At 46.7% G+C, this 25,764-nt stretch overlaps 1 protein-coding gene across 1 annotated transcript; it reads left to right on the top strand.

Moving 5' to 3' along the window:
- Positions 1-2,931: 2,931 nt before the first annotated feature.
- On the top strand, positions 2,932-24,700 carry LOC145354292 (protein phosphatase Mn(2+)-dependent 1K-like). The gene is made up of 7 exons (XM_080205402.1): positions 2,932-3,061; positions 8,523-8,960; positions 9,054-9,154; positions 13,558-13,720; positions 17,019-17,163; positions 19,018-19,152; positions 19,312-24,700. The coding sequence occupies exons 2-7, from the start codon at positions 8,557-8,559 to the stop codon at positions 19,441-19,443; spliced, it is 1,080 nt and encodes a 359-aa protein (XP_080061528.1). The 5' UTR covers positions 2,932-3,061; positions 8,523-8,556; the 3' UTR covers positions 19,444-24,700.
- The last annotated feature ends 1,064 nt before the right edge of the window (positions 24,701-25,764 follow it).

A 25,764-nucleotide genomic window follows, 5' to 3' on the forward strand; every position in this document is an offset into this window, starting at 1 on the left:
CATCTTGGCCCAGGCTGCAGACGCCACCCTTGCAGTGTTGTCCTGGGTACCATTCAATGCCTGCATCTCCAGTGAGATGAGGCTCCTGGATGCCTCCATTTGTGCCTGCATGTGGTGGAAGGTCGTTGACACCCCCTTCTATAAAACTTGGCTCTGTTTTTGCATGTCCACCATTGCTGGGTCAAACAAGAAGCTAAACATCTACCTGGGTGCCAGCAGCTCTCTGGAAGTCATCAATTCTTTAGCTGGTCACTCCTTTGGATGTTCCAGCTTCCACCCGATATGCTATAGCAGCTGAGCGGTCCTCACCAGAGAGTGGCCCAGAAGCCTGTCCACTAACATTTCCCACCAAGGTGGTCTCTGTGCTGGTGAACGCACTGATAAGGTTTCAATGTCTTCCCAGGAGTTGTGGCCTGGGTTCTAGCAGGAATGGGACAGAGGGATACAACCTGGGATAGTCCGGCTTCATCTGATGAAGATCCAGCAAGACAAAGGACCAGAGGTCAGCTGGTGGAAAATCAAGGGTGTGGGGGATGATAGACTTGCTGTGGTAGGTGATCTGAATCATGGTGCTTTGGACTCTTATTTGCTCAAGGCTGCCAAACTCGCAATCAGCAACAGTTCACTTTTGAGCCTCACCTGCTATTTCCAGGACCCTCTCCTCAGTGGGGTTGAGGACTCGTATTTCATGGATGCCTCTGCCTGTCTTTGCTGGCTCACTTTCGTGTCCTCTATGGGGATACAAAGACGACAGAGTGAGAGGATGACCTGACTAGGATGGGGTAGAGGGCCGGGGGGTGGGGGGGGGGAGGGCGGAGAGCAGTTTGATAGCAGGTGGCATGTGTGGGCAAGCAGCCTGGTCAATCAGGGTGTTTGATGTGGGCTGTTGAGAAGGGGGCATTCTGAACTCTATGTAACATTGTTGCGGTGGCATTGGGGTTTATGAGATGGCAGAAGTTAGGGATATGAGTTATGCCGGGGCAGGGAAGTGGGCTCCCACTCTTGCAGACCAAAGAAGGCTGTTGTTCTTGTGGCACTCCATGCCCACCCTCCTGGTATAGCTCGTGGAGTTTACTGATTCAGCCACTGCTTCCCATGCTTCAGTGACTTTGCCTGTTGGTAGCCTCCTGCCAACCTTCAGGAAGAGGGTGGTTCTCCTCTCCTCCACAGCTACCAGCATCCTCTCCACCTCCAACTTGAGAACCTGGGTGCCGATCTCCTGGCCATATTGCTGGTTGAAGTGAGAGTGTTCTTGTGTCATTGTGTTTCCAACACTGAGCCACTGATGTCAGGGCTCCTCGGCTGAGGGTTGTCATTTTTGATCAAAGAATACTTACTTAATTGTTTTTAAGATTCATATCAATTGTGGACTTTAAATTTATCATTGCATTTATTGAATCATCTTTATCATTTTCCAAAATTCAGTTAACTCAGATTCATTCTCTTGATAAGAGATTTCAAAAGACACGATGCTCGATCAATCTTATGAATTATTTGAAGTAATAGAAAGGCTAGATGAGTCAATGGGATGGATATAATACACATGCACTTTGAAAAGTGCTAGCACATAATGGACTCACCACTAAGCCAGAACATCTAGAGTCAGTGGACAATTAGCAATTGTTTCCTGTTTTGCAGTAATTTGTTGTGCAGAGATTGGACCTACAATCCATACTAAAGCGCAACACACTTTCTCACAGGAGAAGCTGCATTTAGTAATGTAATACAGTATTGGAAAGGGGATATGTTAATTCAATCTCAAGCCAGTTGAAGTATGAAACTAGACGCTAATTCATTTCTTAATGGTTGGTTTATTTAGAGAATGCTGCTTTATATAAAAGCAAATTAGTGCGGATGCTGGAAGCTGAAACCAAAGAGAAAATGCTGGAAAATCTCAGCAGGTCTGATAGTATCTGTAAGGAGAGAAAAGAACTCACGTTTCGAGTCCAGATGACCCTGCTTTATATAGCGCTTCTTACGTACTAGCCCAGTGTCCCCGCAGTCTCACTTTACCTTCTTTTGATAAAATAATAAATGTTCAGCTCCTTTGAAGCTAATATTTAATATTATTGTGACAAAAATTTAAAGGAAACTTACCTTATTAAAATAACATTTCTGGGAGTTACAATCCTCTCCAACTAACCCCAGCTGCCATTGGCTGCAGAAAACTAGACGTTACCTGAGGAGAGAGTTAAAGAGACAGTAGGAACAGCTGAAAATGGTGCTCCACAGAAATAGTCGTAAAACCCCAGTCACAAAGTGACTCAGTACAGGGACTGAGCTCTGTATCATTCTAAGGAGGGATCATTGACCTGGTTCTGGCTCTATGTGATTCCACAGGGACTATCTACTTGGGGTCCAGCCTATATCATTCCATAGGGACTGTTTATCCGGAGCCAGGTTCGATACAGTTTACCCAGTATGGCCATTATCACCCTACGGGACTTTCTCACTCCACAGCAACCGTTCACCTGAGGGTCGGGTCTGTATGCCGTAAGGCGGGATTCTTATTTAACGTTTATTTATTAGTCACTAGTAGGCTCACATTAACACTGCAATGAAGTTACTATGAAAATCCCCTACTCGCCATACTCTGACACCTGTTCGGGTACGCTGAGGGAGAATTTAGCACAGCCAATGCACCTAACAATCACATCCTTCGGACTGGGGGAGGAAACCCACGCAGACACGGGGAGAACGTGCAGACTGTGCATAGACAGTGACCCAATCTGGGAATCAAACCCGTGTCCCTGGTGCTGTGAAGCAACAACGCTAACCACTGTACCTGGGGCCTGGGAGGGGGGGCCAGGGGGCGGGGTGATGAGACTATTCACCATGGGGGCGGGACTGTAGCAGGCCGCGGGGCGGGAGTGTTTACCCTGGTGCCGGGCTGTATCAGTGCGCTGTGTGTATATAAGCCGGTGGCTGGGCGTGGGCAGCGTGCCGGAGCTCGCGAGCCGCGGCGGGTGAGCTGCTTGTAGTCAGTTAGAGCAATGCGAAGGCCGGCATCAACCCCGCTCCGTCTGCACATCCCCGCCTGACAACAACACCTCAACCCACAGTCAGTCTCATCTGTAAAACAGGGGGAGGAGGGGGGGTAACGAGGGGGTGGGGGGTAACGAGGGGGTGGGGGGTAACGAGGGGGTGGGGGGTAACGAGGGGGTGGGGGGTAACGAGGGGGTGGGGGACGAGGGGGTGGTGGACGAGGGGGTGGGGGTGGGGGTGGGGGACGAGGGGGTGGGGGTGGGGAGTGGGTGGGGTGGGGGGGTGGGGAGTGGGTGGGGTGGGGGGGTGGGGAGTGGGTGGGGTGGGGGTGGGGGTGGGGAGTGGGTGGGGTGGGGGGGTGGGGAGTGGGTGGGGTGGGGGGGTGGGGTGGGGGGGTGGGGAGTGGGTGGGGTGGGGGGGTGGGGAGTGGGTGGGGTGGGGGGTGGGGTGGGGAGGGGGTGGGGTGGGGTGGGGGACGAGGGGGTGGGTGGGGTGGGTGGGACGAGGGGGTGGGTGGGGTGGGTGGGACGAGGGGGTGGGTGGGGTGGGTGGGACGAGGGGGTGGGTGGGGTGGGGGACGGGGGGGTGGGGGACGGGGGGGTGGGTGGGGTGGGGGACGAGGGGGTGGGGGATGCGGGGGTGGGGAGGGGGTGGGGTGGGGTGGGGGGGGGACGCGGGGGTGGGGAGGGGGTGGGGTGGGGGGGGGACGCGGGGGTGGGGAGGGGGTGGGGTGGGGTGGGGGGGGGGACGCGGGGGTGGGGAGGGGGTGGGGTGGGGTGGGGGGGGGACGCGGGGGTGGGGAGGGGGTGGGGTGGGGTGGGGGGGGGACGCGGGGGTGGGGAGGGGGTGGGGTGGGGTGGGGGGGGGACGCGGGGGTGGGGAGGGGGTGGGGTGGGGTGGGGGGGGGACGCGGGGGTGGGGAGGGGGTGGGGTGGGGGACGCGGGGGTGGGGAGGGGGTGGGTGGGGTGGGGGGGGGACGCGGGGGTGGGGAGGGGGTGGGGTGGGGGACGCGGGGGTGGGGAGGGGGTGGGTGGGGTGGGGTGGGGGACGCGGGGGTGGGTGGGGTGGGGGACGCGGGGGTGGGGAGGGGGTGGGTGGGGTGGGGTGGGGGACGCGGGGGTGGGTGGGGTGGGGGACGAGGGGGTGGGTGGGGTGGGGGACGCGGGGGTGGGGAGGGGGTGGGGTGGGGTGGGGTGGGGGACGAGGGGGTGGGGTGGGGGTGGGTGGGGTGGGGGACGAGGGGGTGGGTGGGGTGGGGGACGCGGGGGTGGGGAGGGGGTGGGGTGGGGTGGGGGACGAGGGGGTGGGGTGGGGGTGGGTGGGGTGGGGGACGAGGGGGTGGGGTGGAGGGGGTGGGGGACGAGGGGGTGGGGTGGAGGGGGTGGGGGACGAGGGGGTGGGGAGGGGGAGTGGGGGACGAGGGGGTGGGGGGTGGGGGACGAGGGGACGGGGGACGAGGGGGCGGGGAGGGGACGGGGGACGAGGGGGTGGGGAGGGGGGGAGGGGGGGCGGGGACGAGGGGGTGTGGGTGGGACGGGGGGGAGACGAGGGTGGGGGACGAGGGTGTGGGGTGGGGAGGGATAGGGTGGGGGAGGGGGGAGGGTGTTGGGGTGCTGTTGGTCTCGGTGGGGGGGGTGTCGTTTCCATGGGGTGGGGGGGCAGTGTTGGTCTGCATGGGGTGGGGGCGGGTGTGTGGCGGTATTTGGTGGGGGGGGGGGGTGTTGTCCCCATAGGGCGATTGGTGGCGGGGGGGGGCATTGGTCTCCATGGTGTGGGGTGGATGGGGGGGCGTGGTGATCTCCATGGCATGTGCATGTGGCGGGGGGGGGGGGGGGTGGGCTGTCGCCTCCGTGGTGCATGTGTGTAGTTGGTTTGGGGGGGCGGAATGGTCGCCCATGTGATGTTTGAGGGAGGGCAGGCGGGCATGGTGGTTGCCTCTGGTGTTTGGGGCAGCGGTGGGGTGGTGGACTCTGGTGTGTTGGGGGGAGGGGGGTTGATGGTGTATGTGGTGGGGCTGGTGGTGGAGTCCATGTTGTGGGGGCAGGAGGAGGGTGTTGGTCTCCATGGAATGGGGGAAGGTGGGTGGTGGTCTCCAAGTTGTGTGGGGAGAAGGGAAGTGGTGGTGTCTATAGTGTGTGTGCGGGGGGGTGGGTGGTGGGTGGTGGTGGGGAGGGGGATAGTGGTCTCCGGGGTGTGTGGGGGCAGGAGAGTGTGGAAGTGGGGGAAGCGGAGTAGTGGCCTCTGTGTGAGGGGGATTATCCCCATGGTGTGTGTGCGGGAGTGCGTTGGTCTCCAACAGGGGAAGGGGGTAGTGGTCTCCATGGTGTGTGGAGGAAGAGGCATGTGGGAGGGGAGGGGAGGGGTTGGTGGTTTCTGTGATGTATGGGTAGGAGTGGGGTGGGTGGTCTCCATGGGGCGGGGGGGTGGGCGGTCTCCATGGGGCGGGGGGGTGGGCGGTCTCCATGGTGTGCGGGGCGGGGGAGTGTGTGTGGGTGATGGGGGATAGTGGTCTTCGTGTTGCAGGGGCAGGAGAAGGGTGTTAGTCTCTCTGGTGTGTGGGAGGAGAGGGAGAGGTCACCCTGGTGTGTGGGGGTGCGTTAAGGGGAGGTGGTGGTCTTGGTGGCGTGTATGTGTGTGCGGGGGGGTATAGTGGTCACCGTGGTTTGGGAGGGGGATTGTCTGCATGGTGTGTGGGGGGTGGATATGGTCTCCAGGTGTGTGTTGGGGAGCAGGGGTGGTGATCTCTGTGGTGCTTGGGGGGGAGGGGATGGTGGTCTGCATCGTGTGTGGAGGTGGGGGGAGGCAGAGACAGTGCTCTCCATGGTGTGTGGGGGAGGAGGGGGTGGTCTCCGTGGTGTTGGGGGGTTGGTTTCCATGATGTGTATTGTGGTGGGTATGGTGGTTGTCTCCGTGATGTGGGGTAGGGGGAAGTTGGAGGTCTCCATTGTATGTCGGGGGCGGGGGGGGGGGATAGATGGTCTCCATTGTGTATGGGGTGGTGGTCTCTGTGGTGTGCAGGGGGGGACTGGTCTCTATGGCATGTGTGGGGAGGGGGTGGTTTCCATGGTTGATGTTGGGGGCAGGGAGGAGGGGGGTGATTTCCATGGTGTGTGGGGAGGGAGGTGGTGGTCTCCATGGTGTATGGAGGGGGGTGGTCTCTGTGGTATATGGGGGAGGCAGGTGTCTATGGTGTGTGTGTGTGTGGGGGAGCAGTTGTGGTGTCCGTGATGTGTGTGGGTGGGTGGGGGCGGGCTGTTTTTGGTCTCTATGGTGGTGGGGGAGTGGTCTCCTTGGGGGGGGGGGGAAGCTCCATTGGCAGGGGGAGTGGTAATCTCCATGGGGGATAGAGGGGGTGGTCTCCATGATGTGTGGGGGGAGGGGTGTTGTCTCTATGGGGGAGCTCCATGGCGGGGGTTGGGGGGGGTAGGAGACGGGATGGTGGTCTTCATGGGGGATGGGGGCAACATGAGGGTAGGGAGTGGTCTCCATGGTGTGTGTGTTTGGGGGGGGGGGGTGCTGTGATCTCCATGGGGGTGGGGGGTGGTTACCATTATGTGTGGGGGGAGGGGAGGTTGTATTCTGCATAGGGGGAGCTCCATGGGGGGAAGAGGGATGGTGTGTAGGGAGAAGGTGGTTGGTGGTCTTCGTGGTGTGTGTGTGGGGCGGGGGTATCCATGATGTGTGTAGGGTAGGGGTGGTGTGGGGGCGGGGAGGGGGAGAGGAGTGGTCGTCTCCAAGGTGTGTGTGTGGGGGGGAGGGGTGTGGTGGTCTCCATGGTGTGTGGGGTGGGGGGATGTGAGTAGTGGTGGTCTCCATGGTGTGTGGGGTGGGGGGATGTGAGTAGTGGTGGGCTCCATGGTGTGTGGGGTGGGGGGATGTGAGTAGTGGTGGTCTCCATGGTGTGTGGGGTGGGGGGATGTGAGTAGTGGTGGGCTCCATGGTGTGTGGGGTGGGGGGATGTGAGTAGTGGTGGGCTCCATGGTGTGTGGGGTGGGGGGATGTGAGTAGTGGTGGGCTCCATGGTGTGTGGGGTGGGGGGATGTGAGTAGTGGTGGGCTCCATGGTGTGTGGTGGGGGGGAGGGAGGTGGTTGTCTCCGTGATGTATGTGTTGGGTGGGGGGGAGGAGTGGGGGTGGTGGGTGGGGTGATCTCTGTGGTCTGGGGGGTGGTCTCCATGGGGAGAGCGGAGGGATTGTGATCATGTTGGGGGGAGGAATGGCAGTCTCCATGGTGTGTGTATGGATAAATAATAAATCAGCTGTTTTATTTTTGAGTACGGGCTCCCTTGTCGGACAAATTCCCTCTTCAGCACAAGTCAGTCTCTCAAGCACACCCTCCCCCAGCTGCTCATATACTTGGCTCTTGCTGCAATCAGATACAGCTTCTTGAGCAATCAGTGTGTTGACAGGAATCAATGGGTCTCTCTCCAACCTCAACAGCTGCTAGGTTATCAGATAGGTGGCATACGACTAAAAACTTGGCCTCACTGCTGCTCCAAGACAACCAATGCTGTGGGCCCATGGAGACCACTATTCCCCCCCCCACCAACACACATCATGGAGACCTCCATCCATCCACCCACCACCACCATGGAGCCCACTACCTGCCTCCCATCCCTGCCTCAAAGACACCACAGACCCCACTACCCCCCAACCCCCCACACACACCATGGAGCCCACTACCTTGAGTGTGCCAGGGCCAGGGGGCAGTGCAAAGTTGGCCTGTGGTTCGGAGGGAATAAGGGGAGAGTGAGAGTGTCCCTCTTTGCTGAAAGGTTGGGATGCTGCCCTGGTCAGAAGGGGAATGGGGGAGGGCCATTTCCATTGTAGGGGGGAGGGGTCTCTCTATAAATGAGGAAAGGGCACCCAAATCTCTGAACAGCCGGACTGGCAGGGGTATGTGAATGTAAATGGCTAAAGTGGGTGAATCCCATCTCACAGCCACTGCTAATGCCAGCAGGAAGCGCTCCCATTTGCTTGCTAGTGGGAACTCAGTGTGCAAATGGGTGAATTGTGCCCAGTATCTGAGTGTCAGTAACTTGATCAACTTTGGTTCAGCTGTTGAATTGATGGAAGCCTGAAACTTAAATTGGTTTCCGTTTTGTACCCATTTGGTCATTCGATTGGTGATAAATTGGCTGTGGTTTGTTGATCTCTGGTCCGGATACCCTGTTTGTGAACTAAGTCTAACTAGAGGTTGCCTTCCTGAGGTATGATGGATATGAATCTCACGAGACAATATATAGTTATCTGATAGATGAAATAGTTCATCATTTTGGAAAATTGAGTATTACATGCAATGCTGCTGCTGTTAATGTGTTTTTTCATTTTGTAAATTTTAAAGTTAATGCACTATATATTTTTGAACTAATGCACTCTTAATCACATTCCAGGTAATCTATTTTAATCCTCATGTTGAACATATAGCATGGATAGTCGTTGTGCCAAGCCAGTAGTTTTCACTGCTTGGATTAGAATGTGAAAGTTTGATTTGTGCAATGTAAGTCATTAACATTTCATTATGTTTGCTTGTCTAGATTTCTGTGAGGATTTCTGTCATTGTCCTTCATTATGGCGGCGCTTGCTATCTCTCTCATTTGCCGGCACAGCAGGTTTATGGCTAGTAAAAGAGGAAGGTTCACGTGTATACAGCAGCACCTTTGTCGTTCTTGTCCATTTTCCACTGTTAACCCTAAAATGAACTTGGCAGCTGTTGAAAGAAGTATGCCGTTGCCAACTTGGGAAAACTTTGGCATTTGGTTAGATGACCCAGTTGTTTTACCACCAAGAATATCAGCTCTTGAGAAGATTGCCAATATTGGCTGTGTTAGCCAAATTGGAAAAAGGAGGGAGAATGAAGATCGATTCAGTATAGCGGAACTTTCTGATGGGTTATTCTGCTTTGCTGTTTTTGATGGACATGGAGGGACAGAAGCTGCTGAGCTTTGCTCTCGATATATTGGACACTATATTCAGTAAGTGTTTGATTATTTCCTAACAATACTTGAATTTTCAATTTTACCATTTCCTAGTAATATTTGAATATTTTGTTTTATTTCTATCTCTAGGCAAAACTTACGAAAGGAAACAGATCTAGAAAAGGTTTTATTGAATTCTTTCCTACAAATAGATAATGACTTCATACAGAATGCTTACAGTTTGAAGGAAGGTGAGTTGCCAAGGTTTAGTACCCATTTGGTTTTTCTACCAGACACAAAAACCTGGAGTGTGTCATGTGTTATAATAGGTATGGTGACTTGTATTTTGTGAATGAGTACTTCGAATGTTGTTAGAAATTTTACATTGTCAGTAGCTTGTCAGGGTTTTTCAAAGCCAACTTTTTAAAAATTGGTTCTCCAACAATTTTGAATTTTGGATTAGATTCCTTTTTCTTTTCAAATTTGGACTCGTAGTAAAACAAACTGAGGTCTCGGTGTCAAAAAGAAACTCATCGTGGCTGAATTTGGATTTCCCCCTTCTATCGCTCTTTGGAATCTTTGGACTTTAACCTGGTGTTGAAACTTTTTACTGTATATAAATAGGAAGCAGCTTAGGTAAATATGGGACCTTTACTGAATGAATGAGGGGGTGAATTGATAACAGCAAACATAGAAATGGTGGATATGCTCAATAAATGTTAGCGTTATTCTTCACTGTGCTATCATCCCGAAGATATCAGATGGGCTGATTTCAAATATGTATAATTTACAAAAACCCCAACCACAGGGCATAGACCATTAGAGCAGCTCAACAGGCTAAAAGCAGACCAGTTGCCAGGACCCGATGAACTACATGCTGGGATTTCAATAGAATTGGCTGCAGCATTAGTGGTCTCATTGGTTGGTTGAAATTTTTCATGATTTGCTAAATTCTGGGAGTGTATCAGAAGATTGGAAAATAGCCAATGTGGCTTCCTCCTTCAAAAAGGGAGGAGGACAGGGAACTATAGGCCAGTTAATTTTACGTCTGTTATTTGCAGGAAGCTGGAGTCAGTCATAGAATCCCTACAATACAGGAGGCCATTATTATCATTACCATACCCATTTACATTACCAGGGATGCCCCAGTGCTAATGACCCTTATTTAAAACAATCTCCTATATCCACCTATCTCCAACCCAGTCATGTGCCTGTCTAAGTTACTCTTAAATAACTCTAGCGTGTTTGCCTCCACCACCTTACTTGGCAGAGCATTCCATACCCCCACTACCCTCTGTGTGAAAAACCTCCCTCTAATATCTGTGTTATACCTCTCCCCCCTCACCTTAAGTCCGTGGTTAGCATGGATTGAAAACTGGCTGTCAGAGATTTGGAATAAATGGATCCTTCTCAGAGTGGAGATATGCAACCAGTGGAGAATCGCAGAGATCAGTTTTTGACCTGCATTTGTTCACTATTTACATTCATGACCTGGAGGAAGGAACAGAATGTAAGATTTCCAAATATGAAGATAGGTGGAAGAGGATACTGTGATGAGGATATTGTAATTCTACAACAGGATATAGATTTGGGTGACTGTGTAAAAAATCTAGTAAATGGAGTTTAATGTGGGGAAGTGTGAGGTCATACACTTTGGTAGGAGGAATCAAAAGGCAGATTATTATCTAAATGGAGAGAGACTGCAGGTGAGTGAAGTACAGAGGGATCTAGATGTTCTAGTGCATCAACCTCAAAGCTAGCAGGCAGTTGCAACAAATAGTTAAGAAGGCAACAGCATTTTGGTCTTTATTGCAAAAGAGTGGAGTTTAAAAATGGGGAGGTTTTGTTGTAATTGTACAGTGTATAAGTATTCCAATCCTGTGTACAGTTTTGGATCCTTTATCTTTTCAAAAAGATATAGTATTATTGGACACAGTCCAAAGGAGATTTACCAGGCTAATTTCTGGGATGAGACGGTTGTCCTATCAAGAGAGACTAAATAGTCTGGGTCTGTATTCTTTGCAGTTTAGAAAGGTGAAGGGTGACCTTATTCAAACATATAAGATCCTGAGGGGGTTTGACAAGATATATAAGATATATAAGACATATAAGATGATGAATGGGATGGATAGGATAGAGGTGGAGAGGCTCTTCCCGCTCAGAGGACAGTAGGACTAGAGGGCACAGCCTCAAGATAAAGGGGGGCAGTTCAGAACGGAGTTGAGGAGGAACTTCTTCACTCAAAGGGTAGTGAATCTCTGGAATTCTCTGCCCGTTGAAGTTGTGGAGGCCGCCTCGCTAAATATATTTAAGACGCGGGTTGATAGGTTTTTGATAGGCAAGGGGATTAAGGGTTATGGGGAGAGGGCGGGAAAGTGGAACTGAGCCACGACAGATCAGCCATGATCTTATTGAATGGCGGGGCAGGCTCGAGGGGCTAGATGGCCTACTCCTGCTCCTATTTCTTATGTTCTTATATGGTGAGATGTTTCCACTGGTGGGATCGGCCTGAACAAGGGGACATAGCTACAAGATTAAGATCATTTAAAACTGAGCTGCATGGAAATTTCTTCTCAGAGGGTGGTGAATCTCTGGGATTCTCTGCCCCAAAGGTGTGGAGGCCGGATGATTAGAAGTATTTAAAATAGAGGTGAAGAAATATTCAATAGATCGAGGAATAGAGGGCTATGGGGAAATGGCACAGAAAAGGAGTTGAGATCAGCCATGATCATATTGAATGCCAGGCACGAAGGGCTTGGTGGCTTACTCCTGCTTCTATTTATGTTTTTGAGAAACCAACAACACGCGGTGACTTTGCCTCGCCATCTCCAGTAACGTTCTCTGTCCTACAACTGTCTAAGATCTCTGTTCTTCAATTCTGATCTATTGCGTATTTCCAGTTTTCATTGCCCTATCATAGGGTCCAGACACCTGAAAGCATACTACCTAAGCTCTAGTAAGATATTGTTCACCAAGCTCGTGCTGTGGAGTTTAGACAGGATGAGCGTAACCACAGCAGTGTGCCTCATAACCCCTTGAACCTGGTTTTCTATTCCATGCATCATCGCTGGACCTGCCCTGAACACTCCACATTCGCTCCCTCATCCCCAGGGACATGTACCTGTTCATTTTGTTTTTAGTCTTTCACTTTCCACTATGTTGGAAGCTCTTTGCCATGCTTTGCCTCTCAGAATCTGAATTTTTGTGCTGCTCTGTTTAATGCCTTTCATTACTTCATTGTTTTATGCTGAGTTAACACTAACTGCTTCTCTGACAGGTGTCAGTGTTCCTAACTGTCTTTTCCCCTCTGCTTTGGGTCCAATTCTGAATTTTTGAAAGTTTCTTTTCAGATGTTGATGGACTGCAATGCCTTGTGCTGCTGATACTGTGACCACTCCTTGAAATATAAGGAAAAATTTCAATACAACCTTATTAAAAGGGTTTGCATTGTACAACTTCCCCAAAAAAAAGTCAATTTCCATTATTCAAACAGTTATGGTATAAGTACATCTTTCTGGCTGCATCCTGTTATCAAACTTGTAAAAATGTCTTAAGTGCAAAACACTAAACTTTACTAATCAGGATAGTTTATGCTTGTTAACTGTACTGATAACTCAGTCTGGTTTGAGATGTGCCAACTGCAAAATTGTTCCTAAATATATCCATTTTCAAACGACACAAGCTGCTGTATAATAGCTATAGTGTGGAACATTGAACAGATGGATGGTTTGTTAACATTTGTTGCATTTTTAAATTTGAGCTGTGGCTGGCTTTTGTTTGTTACTGCTTTTATATTTTAACCTAGGTGAAGGAGTTCCTTGTCTGGGCTGCTGAAGACTGCGAATGTTTATAAACATTGCCATGTAAACTCTTTGTGAGTTTATGTCCTTCTTTCTGTGAGCACTTGTGTTTAGATTGCCATGTAGAGACACGTACATTTTACTGAGTTCATTTTTAAATGTTTACTGTGGGATTGAGGGCATATGGGTGGGTAGTGATAGCACAGTTATGTTTGAAGCAGTTAGCTTTCAACAGTGGGGAATTGAACTGCATTCATTGTCATTTTAAAACTCAACATTAGTCGTACGGTTCTTCCAGGATGTAAAATGAAAAAGGATTAATCTCTGAACAGTAAAATTAATTGTACATGCACTCCTGCAATTGTAAATGTGTACACTCTTCTATTACAAATTTTGGGTATCTCAAGTTGCACACCTTTCTTCCTGCTCCTTCTAATGGTTACAGTAGAGATCAGACAGTGGCATGAGGCTAATAGGGATTAATTATTCATTACGAATATTGTAAGATTGCTGTAATATAATTCCTTTGAATATGAGAGAACCCCTTCTATAGTAAAGATGATTTAATACAGAGTTTATCACTAAAGTTTACAATAGAAATTTTTATTTAAATTATTTCTGTACTTGGTACAGGTGGCAATAAAAAAATTGTGAAAATATTAAATACCTTGTCACTTTTCCATTCACAATCAGTTCTGAATTTTGAGAGCTTTAGTTTATTTAATTAGTTCTAACATTGATCCCTGTGTAATAGGAATTGCATGAGGAATTTTAATTGTGGTGTTTAAACATTGTTGGACAACAGTTAATTAGATTTTTTGTTAGCTTAGATCTTTACTTTAAAACTCTTCCAGGTCCATTGCTAACATCAGGAACAACTGCAACAGTGGCATTGCTGAAGGAAGCTCTGCTTGTCGTCGCGAGTGTTGGTGACAGTCCAGCTATTCTTTGTCGTGAAGGAAAGGCTAAACAGTTAACAGATGATCACACCCCAAGACGGAAAGATGAACAGAAGAGGTGACTATGCCTGAGCACACCTTCAGAATAAAATCCCAATCTCAACTGTTGGCAGACTTATGGAAAGACATTAATGCAATTTGTAGATTTCACCAACACAATATCTAGGATGGCAAACTGGCTTAACTATTCTGTAGTAAGAATGTATAGGATCATATCCACTGGTTTTTATATTCTTTCCCAAGATGTGGGCCAGCCAGCATTTATTGTGCATCCCTAATTGCTCTTGAGAAGCTGTAATCCCTGAGGTGTACATACATCATGATGTGGAGATGCTGGCGTTGGACTGGGATAAGCACAATAAGAAGTCTCTCAAACCAGGTTAAAGTCCAGGAGGTTTATTTGGTAGCACAAGCCACAAGCTGTCAGAACGCTGCTCCTTCATCAAGTGAGTGGGGCATATAAAGACACAAATGTAATTTACAAGATAATGTTTGGAATGCGAGTCTTTACAGATAATCAAGTCTTAAAGGTACAGTGTGAGTGGAGAGAGGGTTAAGCACAGGTTAAAGAGATGTGTATTGTCTCCAGCTGGGACAGTTAATGAGATTTTTCAAACCCAAGCAAATTGTGGGGGGGTTTACAGATAGTGTGACATGAACCCAGGATCCCAGTTGAGGCTGCCGTCATGTGGGCGGAACTTGGCTATCAGTCTCTGCTCAGCGATTCTGCGTTGTCGTGTGTCGTGAAGTCCACCTTGGAGAACGCTTACCCGAAGATCAGAGGCTGAATGCCCGTGACCACTGAGGTGTTTCCTAACACAGGAAGAGAACACTCCTGCCTGGTGATTGTCGAGCAGTGTTCATTCATCCATCGTTGTAGCCTAGTTACTTGCAAGTTACTTGCTGCAGAATTGCTAGGCTCTGACGTGTTTTTGTAGCCACAGTATTTGTAGTCCCTTTGAGTTGCTGGTCAGTGGTGACCCTGGGATGTTGAGTGGAGGATTTGATAATAGTTGAATGGAAATGGGATATATTTGGATTTTCTCTCATTGGAATTGGTCGTTGTCTGGCACTGTATGATGTAAATGTTCCTTGCTGCTTATCAACTCCAGCCTGAAGCTTCTCCAGGTCTTGCTGCATATGGACACAGCCTGCTTCAGTATCTAATGAGATGTAAATCCATCAGTGAACTATCCCCAGTTCTGGACTTTGTAATGGAGGGACGATCCTTTAATGCAGCAGCTCAAGATGGTTGGGTGTAGGACACGCTGCTGGGGAACTCCTGCAGTGACATTTGGGGATGGGATGATTGATCTCCAATAAGTACTTTTTTTTTTGTGCTAATTGTGACTCCAACCAACGGAGTGTTTCCCCCTGATTCCCATTGACTCAGGTTTTTTTTCTCAGCTGTTTGAAGCTATACACTTGGACTGATGCTACCTTGATGTTAAGTGCAGTGACCCTCACCTCCTTGAGTTCAGTTCTTTTGTCCATGTTTGGACAAGGCTGAAATTAGGCTGAGTAACCCTGGCAAAAACTCAAACCGAATGTCAGTGAGTAGATTATTTCAGAATAAGTGTCCACTGCTGCCAACACCTTCCATCACATTGCTGATGATTGAGAGCAGACTGATGGGACAGTAATTGGTCAGACTGGATTTGTCCTTGGACACATCTGGACAATTTTCCACACTGCCAGGTAGATGCCAGTGTTGTAGCTGTATTGGAACTGCTTGGCCATGGGCACAGCTAGTTCTGGAGCACAAGTCTTCAGCACTATTGCCTGAATAATGTCAGGGCCCGTAGCCTGGGCAGTATCCAGTGCCTGCAGCCATTTTCTGATAGTGTGTGGCATGAATTGAATTGGCTGGAGACTGGCATCAGTGATACTGTGGAGCAGTGGAAGACGCAGAGATGGATCTTCCACTCGGAACATCTGGCTGAAGATTGTTGCAAATTCTCCATCCTTATCTCTTTTGCACTGTGTTCCCCATCATTCGAGGATGGGGATATTTTTGGACATCTAGTGCTGCTCCTCCGCCTGCACTTTTCTTTGAACCAAGATTGATCCCTTAGTATTGGTAAGAGTGGGGGATATGCTGGGCCATGAGGTTAGATTGTGGCTGAATACAATTCTGCTGCTGGCCCACGATGCCTCCTGGATGCCACTTTTTGAGTTGCTAGATCTGTTTGAAATCTATCCCTTTAGCATTGTGACAGTGCCAAAGGACAGGACAGCATCTCTGCGAGCATTGTTCAGTGTTCGCCCCTACCAATACCCTCACACACAGATGCAAGTGCGACAGCTAGATTGGTGAGATCAAGGTCAAGTAGGTTTTTCCCTCGCTACGCTGCAGATGCTAGCTGAGACAGTAAGTGTGCTATTGGGCCACTCTTGGTGACAGACATTGCAGTGTATATTCTGTGTCCTTGCCACTCAGTGCTTCCTCCCAAGTGGTGTTCAACATGGAGTACTGATTCATCAGCTGAGGGGAGGTGGGGGGAAGCATTAGGTTTCCTACCCATGTTTGACTTAATGCAATGAGTCTGGAGATCGTGTTGATGACTTTCAAGGTTAACTGACTGTGTACACAGAATCCCTATAGTGCAGAAGGAGGCCATTTGGCCCATTGAGTCTGCACTGACTCATTACCCAAAATCTACTGATGACCATGAAACCATTGTCGATTGTCAGATAAACCCATCTGGATCAGTAATGCCCTTTAGGGAAGGAAATCTGCTGTCCTTGCCTGGTCTGGCCTACATGTAGCTCCAGGGCTACATCAGTGTGGTGACACAACTGTCCTTGGGCAGTGAGGGATAGGCAATAAATGCTGGCCAGCCAGCAACACCCATGTCCCAGTAATGAATAAACAAAAAGCTGTATAAAATGGGAGGCACAGTGGTTAGCACTGCTGCCTCACGGTAACCGGGCCCTAGTTCAAATCTTGGCTCGGGTCATTGTCTGTCTGGAGTTTGTACATTCTCCCTGTGTCTGTGTGGGTTTCTTCCAGTTGCTCCAGTTTCCTCCCACACTCCAAAGATGTGTGAGTTAGGTGGATTGGCTATGCTAAATTGTCCCTTAGGGTTAGGGGGACTAGCACGGAGTTATAGGGATAGAGCCTGGGTGGGATTGTGGTCAGTGCTGACTCAATGAGCCACCTTCTGTACTGTAGGTATTTCATCTGTGTCAATATCACTCTTAGATGTGGAGGAGTGAAAAAAACGCATGAGCAGTATTGCCTCTTGTTCACAAAATTGAATAGTAAAAATTGTATAAGTCTTTTTAGAATTAAGTTTGTTGAAATTGTATCATTTGAATTTTAGATTGAGATGCACTTTTTAAAATATATTCAGGATTAAGGAATGTGGCGGTTTCATAGATTGGAATAGTGCTGGAGATCCGTATGTGAACGGTCGACTGGCCATGACCCGTAGCATTGGCGACGTAGATCTAAAACCTTTTGGAGTTACTGCTCAACCAGAAGTTAACACCGTGGAGGTAAAAATCTGAGCTTCATGTAAGATCACTTGCATATAGAATATAGAACATAGAACATTCCAGCGCAGTACAGGCCCTTCGGCCCTCAATGTTGTGCTGACCATTGGAACCAATCTAATGACCCTCTAACCTAAACTATTCCAATGTTATCCATATGCCTATCCACTGACCATTTGAATGTCCTTAAAGTTGGCGAGTCCACAACTGCTGCAGGCAGGGCATTCCATGCCCTCACTACCCTCTGAGTAAAGAACCTACCTCTGACATCCGTCCTATAATTACCACCCCTTAATTTAAAGCTATGTCCCCTCGTGTTAGCCATCACCATCCGAGGAAAAAGGCTCTCACTGCACACCCTATCTAACCCTCTGATCATCTTGTATGCCTCAATTAGGTCACCTCTTAACCTTCTTTTCTCTAATGAAAATAACCTCAAGTCCCTCAGCCTTTCCTCATAAGACCTTCCCACCATACCAGGCAACATCCTGGTAAACCTCCTCTGCATCCTTTCCAATGCCTCCACATCCTTCTTATAATGCGGCGACCAGAACTGTACGCAATACTCCAAGTGTGGTTGCACCGGAGTTTTGTACAGCTGCAACATAACCTCAGCTCCAAAATTCAATCCCTCTACCAATGAAAGCTGTCACACCGTACACCTTAACAACCTTATCAACCTGGGTGCCAACTTTCATGGAGCTATGCACATGTACCCCAAGATCTCTCTGATCGTCAACACTACTAAGAGTCCTTCCATTAGCCCTATATTCTGTACTCCTGTTACTCTTACCAAAGTGGATCACCTCACACTTTTCCACATTAAACTCCATCTGCCACCTCTCGGCCCAGCTCTGCAGCTTATCTAAGTCCCTCTGTAAACTGTAACATCCATCCACACTGTCTACAACTCGTCAGACTTTGGTGTCGTCAGCAAATTTACTAACCCATCCTTCTACACCCTCATCTCGGTCATTTATAAAAATGACAAACAGCAGTGGCCCCAAAACAGATCCCTGAGGTACACCACTTGTAACTGAACTCCAGGTTGAATATTTCCCATCAACCACCACCCTCTGTCTTCTATCAGCTAGCCAATCCCTGATCCAAACTGCTAAATCACCCTCAATCCCATGCATCTGCATTTTCTGCAGTAGCCTACCATGGGGAACCTTATCAAACGCTTCGCTAAAATCCATACACACCACATCAACTGCCCTACCCTTATCCACCTCTTTGGTCACCTTTTCAAAAAACTCTAAGGTTTGTGAGGCACGACCTACCCTTCACAAAACCGTGTTGACTATCCCTAATCAATTTATTTCTCTCTAGATGATTATAAATCCTATCCCTTATAATTCTTTCCAAAACTTTGCCCACAACAGAAGTAAGGCTCACTGGTCTATAACTCCCAGGATGGTCCCTACTCCCCTTCTTGAACAAGGGGTCAACATTTGCTATCCTCCAGTCTTCCGGTACTATACCTGTAGCCAATGACGACATGAAGATCAAAGCCAAAGGCTCTGCAATCTCCTCCCAGAGAATCCTAGGGTAAATCCCAACCAGCCCAGGGAATTTATCCTCCTCAAGTACCTTGATCCCGTCTAGTCTAAAAGCCTGTATCGCAGTATTCTCCTCGACTACACTGACTTTTTCCTGCGTGAATACTGACGAAAAGTACTCATTCAGTGCCTCTCCTATCTCCTTCAGGCTCCAGGCACAACTTCCCACTACTGTCTCTGACTGGCCCTAATCTTGCCCTAACCAATCTTTTATTCTTAACATACCTATAGAAAGCTTTATATTTCTTAACGAAAGCATTTTGAGTCTGTGTTCTCAAAACTTTTTTTTTACTAGTTGGAACATACGAAAGACTGTTTCCTGATCCTGACTACTGATGGTGTTAGTGGAATTATGGAAGTGCAGGAAGTGTGTGATATTGTGAAAAAATGCCAGGATCCATCTGAAGCTGCTGCTGTTGTAAATGAACAGGCAAGAAAATACAATTCTTGTGTGCCGGTCTGTCAACTTAGTAAACCTGCCAATTTGTAACTGGAAACCACGTTTGAGTGTTTACGTTGGTGCAGATATATTTAATACTCTCGTCATTTCAGTAGACAATATTTTAATGATAATTAATCTAACTTGCAGGCATTGCAGTATGGAACACAAGACAATGTAACCACTCTGGTCGTACCCTTTGGTGCATGGGGAAAATACAGTACCTCACTCACTCAGACAAGCTTTGGAAGGATGATGGTTGCGAGCACTAGATGGAGCTGAATGCTGCTGCTGGACTGATGTTGGGAAACACCACAGTCTACTCTGGATGTCAGCTGTCTGGTTGTATTTATATATAACTGTTGTAGATTCTGATTTTTGTTAAACCTGTTACTGTTAACTACAGAAATAATGCATCTGGACTGCTTATCAATTTGTAAATGCCACCACTAATGATCAGCATCAATCATTTCTCTACACTGGGTATCAGCTCAAGATAGAAGTACTCAAACCATTTACGATGAAATTTATGCCCCACTGTCTATCCTTTTCACCCATTGCCATTTGTAACTAACATTTGTCCAATGCTAGTGAAATAATGGTCCCGATTCTCCTATCAGTGTGGATTAATAGTGCTGGCTGTTCTTTATGTGCAAATGGCACAGCAGCTTCAGCTAAAAGACAGTGATCTACATCGAATACACAGCACAGCAATAGGCTGTTCAACTCAACCAGACAATGCCTTATTTGTGCTCCTCTTTTTTCTTTCCTCATCTATAACTCTCTCTCCTTTTTGTCATCAGAACCTCCTATTTTCTTCTCTCCCCTATTTATTTAGCCTCCCCTAAAGGGGGGTTCAATTTCACCACAGCAGTTGGTGGAATTTAAATTCTATTAATAAATCTGGAATTGGAAGTCTGTCTCAGTCATTGATTGTCATTAGTAAACCAGATGGGTTTTTAATCTCCTCTACCCTGAAGAATCTGCTGTCCTCGCCTGGTCTGGTATACGTGTGACTCTTAACTGCCTGTCTGAAATGGCTCAGCAAGGCACTCAGTTCAAGGGCAGTTGGGGATAGATCAATAAATGCTGGTGACCTGCCCCATTGCTGACATCCTTCTATCTGAGAGATGATGAGCATGCAGCAAACAATCCATTTTAGATGGGGTGTCTTCACCTGATGCATCTTTAGTGATGTATGCGAGGCCAATCCTTGGCAGGTTCACAGAATCCCTGCTGTGCAGAAGGAGGCCATTCGGCCCATCGAGTCTGCACCGACCACAATCCCACCCAGCCCGGTTCCCATAATCCCACATATTTACTGTTAATCCCCTGACACGAGGGTCAGTTTAGCATTACCAATCAACCTGACCTGCACACCTTTGAACTGTGGAAGAAAATTCTCCCGGAGGAAACGGGAGAATGCAAACTCCACGTAGTAGACAGAATTGAACCCGAGTCCCTGGTGCTGTGAGACGCTGGTGGTCATGGTGATGCACGCCAGCCCACAGGAGGTATTGCTATTTCTCTCGTACCAGCTACTCACTCCCTGGTGCAACAGTCCAGGTTTTAGGTCCTTCATGTCATGTTTGCAAGCATTCTTGAAGTGGACGTTCCAGCTACCTCACTACAGACAATGCCCAATCCACTGCCAACACTTTTGGGAGCTCTGCCTTTGGGAAAACTGCAGCATTTGTGATTTTTGTCCTTCCAGGCTGGCACTGAGGTTAGAAATTGTTGAGCTTTTTCATCCATAATTCACAGCCACACAGGATAGAGAACGCAAGTTTAACCCAACGTAAACTATCATTCCACGCGAGATTCATGAGTCGGACAGCTTCTCCCATATGTATTGGGTTGTGCATTAAGGCACAGTAAGAAGTCTCTCAACACCAGGTTAAAGTCCAACAGGTTTATTTGGTAGCAAAAGTGCTGCTCCTTCATCAGGGCAGTACTCCAAAAGCTCGTGCTATCAAATAAACCTGTTAGACTTTAACCTGGTGTTGTGAGACTCCTTACTGTGCCTACCCCAGTCCAAAGCTGGTATCTCCACATCATTAAGGGACAGATTATCTGCCACCAAGATCCAAGATTGTCAAATTTGTTCACCATTCCCAGTGGAGTGTTTATTTAGCTGGTCTGTAGACTACATCCATAAGTGTGATTGATCCTTTATTGCTATAAGTATAGATGCTGTCTGTCTTGCTGTATCAGGCTTTCCACTCCCTTTTCTGCAGGGTATAATGTATTGAGTGTCTAATTCCCAGTTTTCATTCTTTCTTAGCTGTGACTCAGTAATCTATATTATATCAGGTTATCACACAATGCGTTATCTCCAGTTCCTGTATTTTATTAGTGTGTACCTTGCTGTAGCCATAGTTTAACACATTATTAACCATTCCTCTTGCACCATTATTTTTACACTCCTGTTTCACTATTCTTTGCCGTGACCACCTAAATCTCCACAGTTAATTCAGTTTCTATGCTCTGCTTCATTGTTCCATTTTGAATTTATTTAATTTCCACCCCCCCCCCCCCCCCCCCCCCCCCCAAGGTTAAATTCTGATCCCCAAAAGATGCTGTCGATGCTGTGCATTTGGTTTTACAAAAATGACAGCTCACTAACTGGTTGACCATGTGAAGTTACTGCGTTTGCTTGATGGCTACAAATTAAACTAACCACAGCAAGTGAAACCTTGTGCATTCCAAATAAATACCCTTTTTTAATGTGTTGATTAATACTAAACAATCTGTTAATTAAATAATTTAGTGCCAATAGCGACCATCATTCCTTCAGACTTAATTATTGGAAATTCAATGATTTTTTTTTAAATTGTCCTGTTTTCACTTAGTATTTCTTTACCTGATTGATGTCCATCCTAAATTTGTTTTCTACTGTGGCAACCCTTTTAAAGTACATTTGTAATCTTTGCTTTCCTTGTGTTGTTCGAATGTCTTCCTTGTGCCTTGATATTAACTGAAGTCCAGCTGTGTTCTGACTAGCTTTCCTGATCTTAGATACCCTGCTGCTGCAGCAAAATATTTAGCTTAAAGTAAATTGTACAGATCGGTTTTGGGAAGGGGGTTAATGTTGAGATTGGTTATGTGCACTCAACAGGTAAAGCTGCACTTTTTATCATCTGTCCAAGTGTATGTAATATTTTCCGATATCCATTTCTATTCCTCTGGCCAATAGCCTTGCATGGATGGAGCGAATGAGAAATGAATATTTTTGTCTCCTATAAAGACAGTTGTTTAGACAGTGGGTAAATTTTCTTGGCTGCAGTGCTATAACAGGAATTTTTGACATCTCGATTGCCTTGTGCTATCTGAGTGATGTAGTGATGGTGGAATTGTTGACTAGCTATCTCCATTGATTAGTGTATAATGGATGTAGACATGACTTTAGGAAAACCTCTGGTTGTGGAGAGCTTTGGAGACCAGAAGCCCCATTGCAGTAAACATGTACTTTAATGTAAGTCTCCAAATACAGTAAGAAGTCTGATAATACCAGGTTTAAGTCCAATGATGCATTTGATAGTAAACTCACAAGCTTTCGGGGTTTGTCCCTTCGTCAGGTGAAGAGGGAAACGTCAAAAGCTTGAGTTTACTGTCAAATAAATCGGTTGGACTTTAAACCTGGTGTTGTCAGACGACTTACTGTGTTTACCCCAGTCCAACGCCAGCATCTCTACAGCAGTCTCCAGATACTCAGCCATTGTATCACTGATATTTTTCAAAGACAACTTATCTAATTTAAATTTGAATGAATCACTGCCAACTGCATCCCTAGGGGCCAGTTGTACAGTCAAATCACTCACTGAGACAGACAGGTTAGCTGTTTATTTTCAGACCTTGTCCTTTTGGTTCTGTGCAGACTGTTAAACCACTTTCCAGGGTCAAAGTTATTTTAAAATCCTAAATATGTCAATCATATCTCCTTTCAACCTTTACCTCTCCAGTCAGCATAATTGCTCCCCGTTTTCCAATCTCTTGAAGGATAGCTCACTCAAAGGATAGCTTTGGAAATCCTTTGTGTCCATGAAAGAAGTCTTCACTGAAGTTTCAGCTGTGAAGTGGAGGAACTTTATCCCCAAGGGCAGTGGTAAGAATGATGGTGCTAGCCTGTCTGAAAGTGTCCCTATCAACCTGCTTCCACCTGCCTTTGAATTGTGTTGCACTTAAACACATTTCTAATCAGGAAATTTTTTTTTTAGATGTAGTTCTAAGGAGATTCCTATCTTTTGTTCTTGTTATAACAACATATTACTGCAACAAGATAATGAATAATGAACATTCGGCTTTTCTATTGCCCAATATAGTTTTGACCCTGCACTGTAACTTGTGCAACAATGAAGGGTCATCCAGATTCAAAATATTGCCTCTATTCTCTCTCCACTGTTAGACCTGCTGAGATTTTCCAGCATTCTCTGTTTATGATTCAGATTCCAGCATCTGCATTTTTTTTTGCTTTTATCTTAATCTGTAACTTGTGCGTTCTGATATAAAAATATCTTGTGAACGGAAGCAGAATTTGCTTTTTGCAGTATAATTATATAACTTATTATTATCAGTACCTTATCTGAAACTAACTTAAATTGTTCTGTTAAATAATGTCTAAATTGTATTTTATACATTATTTAAATTCCATCTGGTAAATTAATATTTATTTGTGAAATTACACGATGTGAAATTGTAGCAATGTAATTTTGTATAATTCTGTTTTAAAGCTAATTTTATTTTTTGAATACCGTATTCAATTCTTTTTAGCTTTTACTCACTATTTGCACTTTCCAACACTAAGTTGCGTGGCAGTTGTTCACCAATTAATTGTAGATGAGGATCAGTGTCTTTTTACAACATCCAATTGATTCGTGAATGACTCCCACCCTTACTGTACTGCACAGTGTATTCTATGCTTGATCACTAAAGTTCCACAATGTCAGCTGAAATTTGTTTTCTACTAGGTTCTACCTTCTCAAAATAACTTTGCATGGGCTGCATTATTTAAACACCTTCCTTGTGCCTTGACCCTAACTGGAGACAGTACTCCTCCAGGTCTGATCAAACTAAAATATAAGAGGAAGCTACAAATCTGACCTGCCAATGTTGAAAATCTAAACTGAACAGGGAACGCTGGAGACATTGGGTCAGTTAGTATTTGTGAAGAATACGGATTGGCTAGGTATTCATTTCATTGGAATTCTAGGGAAGAAATTGGACATGGTTGGGAACATGAGAACCTGTAGCTTATCCATTGTTCATTATATACATGCCTGATTTACTCATATTGCAATCAATGAATATCAGCAGTGTTGTCTAACAGGTACCAAAAGTGGTTCCATCTCTTGTGGCCTGACCCATGTCCCATTTTACTCAATAATGTTTAATCGTGCCTTTTTCTAACTGCTGTTCTGTTTTGCTGTATAATTCAACGGTTTATTGATTACTGTTCTGTATTGTATTCAACACCGACTGGTTTAGTGTTTTGTGCAAGCACTTTGTTTCTGTAATAAAGTTCACCCGTCATTGCTCTGTCTATTTAGTTTGCTTTATTTTGAATTTGAGTTACTTCCTCAGATTCTAATATTGGTTTCCTCAATAAACATGACTTACATTGGCTTTGAGTCCAAAACATGAGTGTGAATTAGAATCAGTAATGGTCCTAACAACCCCTGAAGCACCCTGTTGAAGTTGCCCTCCCTTCACCTTCTCAATGCATGAGAACACAATCTTGATTTCAACACGTTGCTTTTCTTCATGCCATCAGGTCAAAAGGCTGAAAGTCCATACAGCTGTGTGGCAAAGTGCATGAAGCTAAATTTCTATCTTCCAAAAAGCTATACTAGAGATAAAGCTTTATATTTTAGGGACACAATGTCATACAACATTTTGTAATTAGCAGCTTTAAAAACCTAGTCCTTTTTCTTATTCATTATGGGATGTGGGTATTATTGGCTAGGGCAGCAAGTAATTTTGATGTGCAAAAATTCAAATTCAAACTCATGTTAACTATCTTTGTTCATTGTCCAACCATGAATATGAAGATTGATGTTCATACACTGGTTATATTAAAAACACTGACATTATGTAGCTTTTTTTTATAAAAATGAATCAACAAAATATTGCTTGTATACATTTATTAAAATTTGTTTAAATATCAATACGATAGCATACACACCAAATCTATCACAACATTATAAAGGACATTAGATTTTCTCCAATGTGCAAAGTACTTAACGCCTTACAGTTCACACAGAGCACAATCACTAGGAGTGTTACAAGGGCAGCTAATTAAGACAATGTATTTAAATGTGTGGGCCACAGAGAAAGGAGAATGAGACTGTGAGGAAGAACCTTCAAGTTAATGTACTTCTCTGCGTGTGTTAAATTAGTTGCAGCTGGACCTCCCTGGTTCTGGTTTCCTGTTCTGTTCTGTCTGCATGTCAGAAAGAAAATACACTGGAAATACTTTTCAGGTTTATTTTGTGCCTTTATCAAACCTGCAGAGCTGAGGATCTATACTTGAACAAGTTAGTTTTAATTCTTCCCAGAACATGCTGTGATTTTGCAGCATTTTCTGTTTTTGTTCCAGCAGTGGTG

Source organism: Carcharhinus amblyrhynchos, chromosome 17 (genome assembly GCF_965287045.1).
Source record: "Carcharhinus amblyrhynchos chromosome 17, sCarAmb.v2.hapA, whole genome shotgun sequence".
Lineage (NCBI taxonomy): Eukaryota > Metazoa > Chordata > Chondrichthyes > Carcharhiniformes > Carcharhinidae > Carcharhinus > Carcharhinus amblyrhynchos.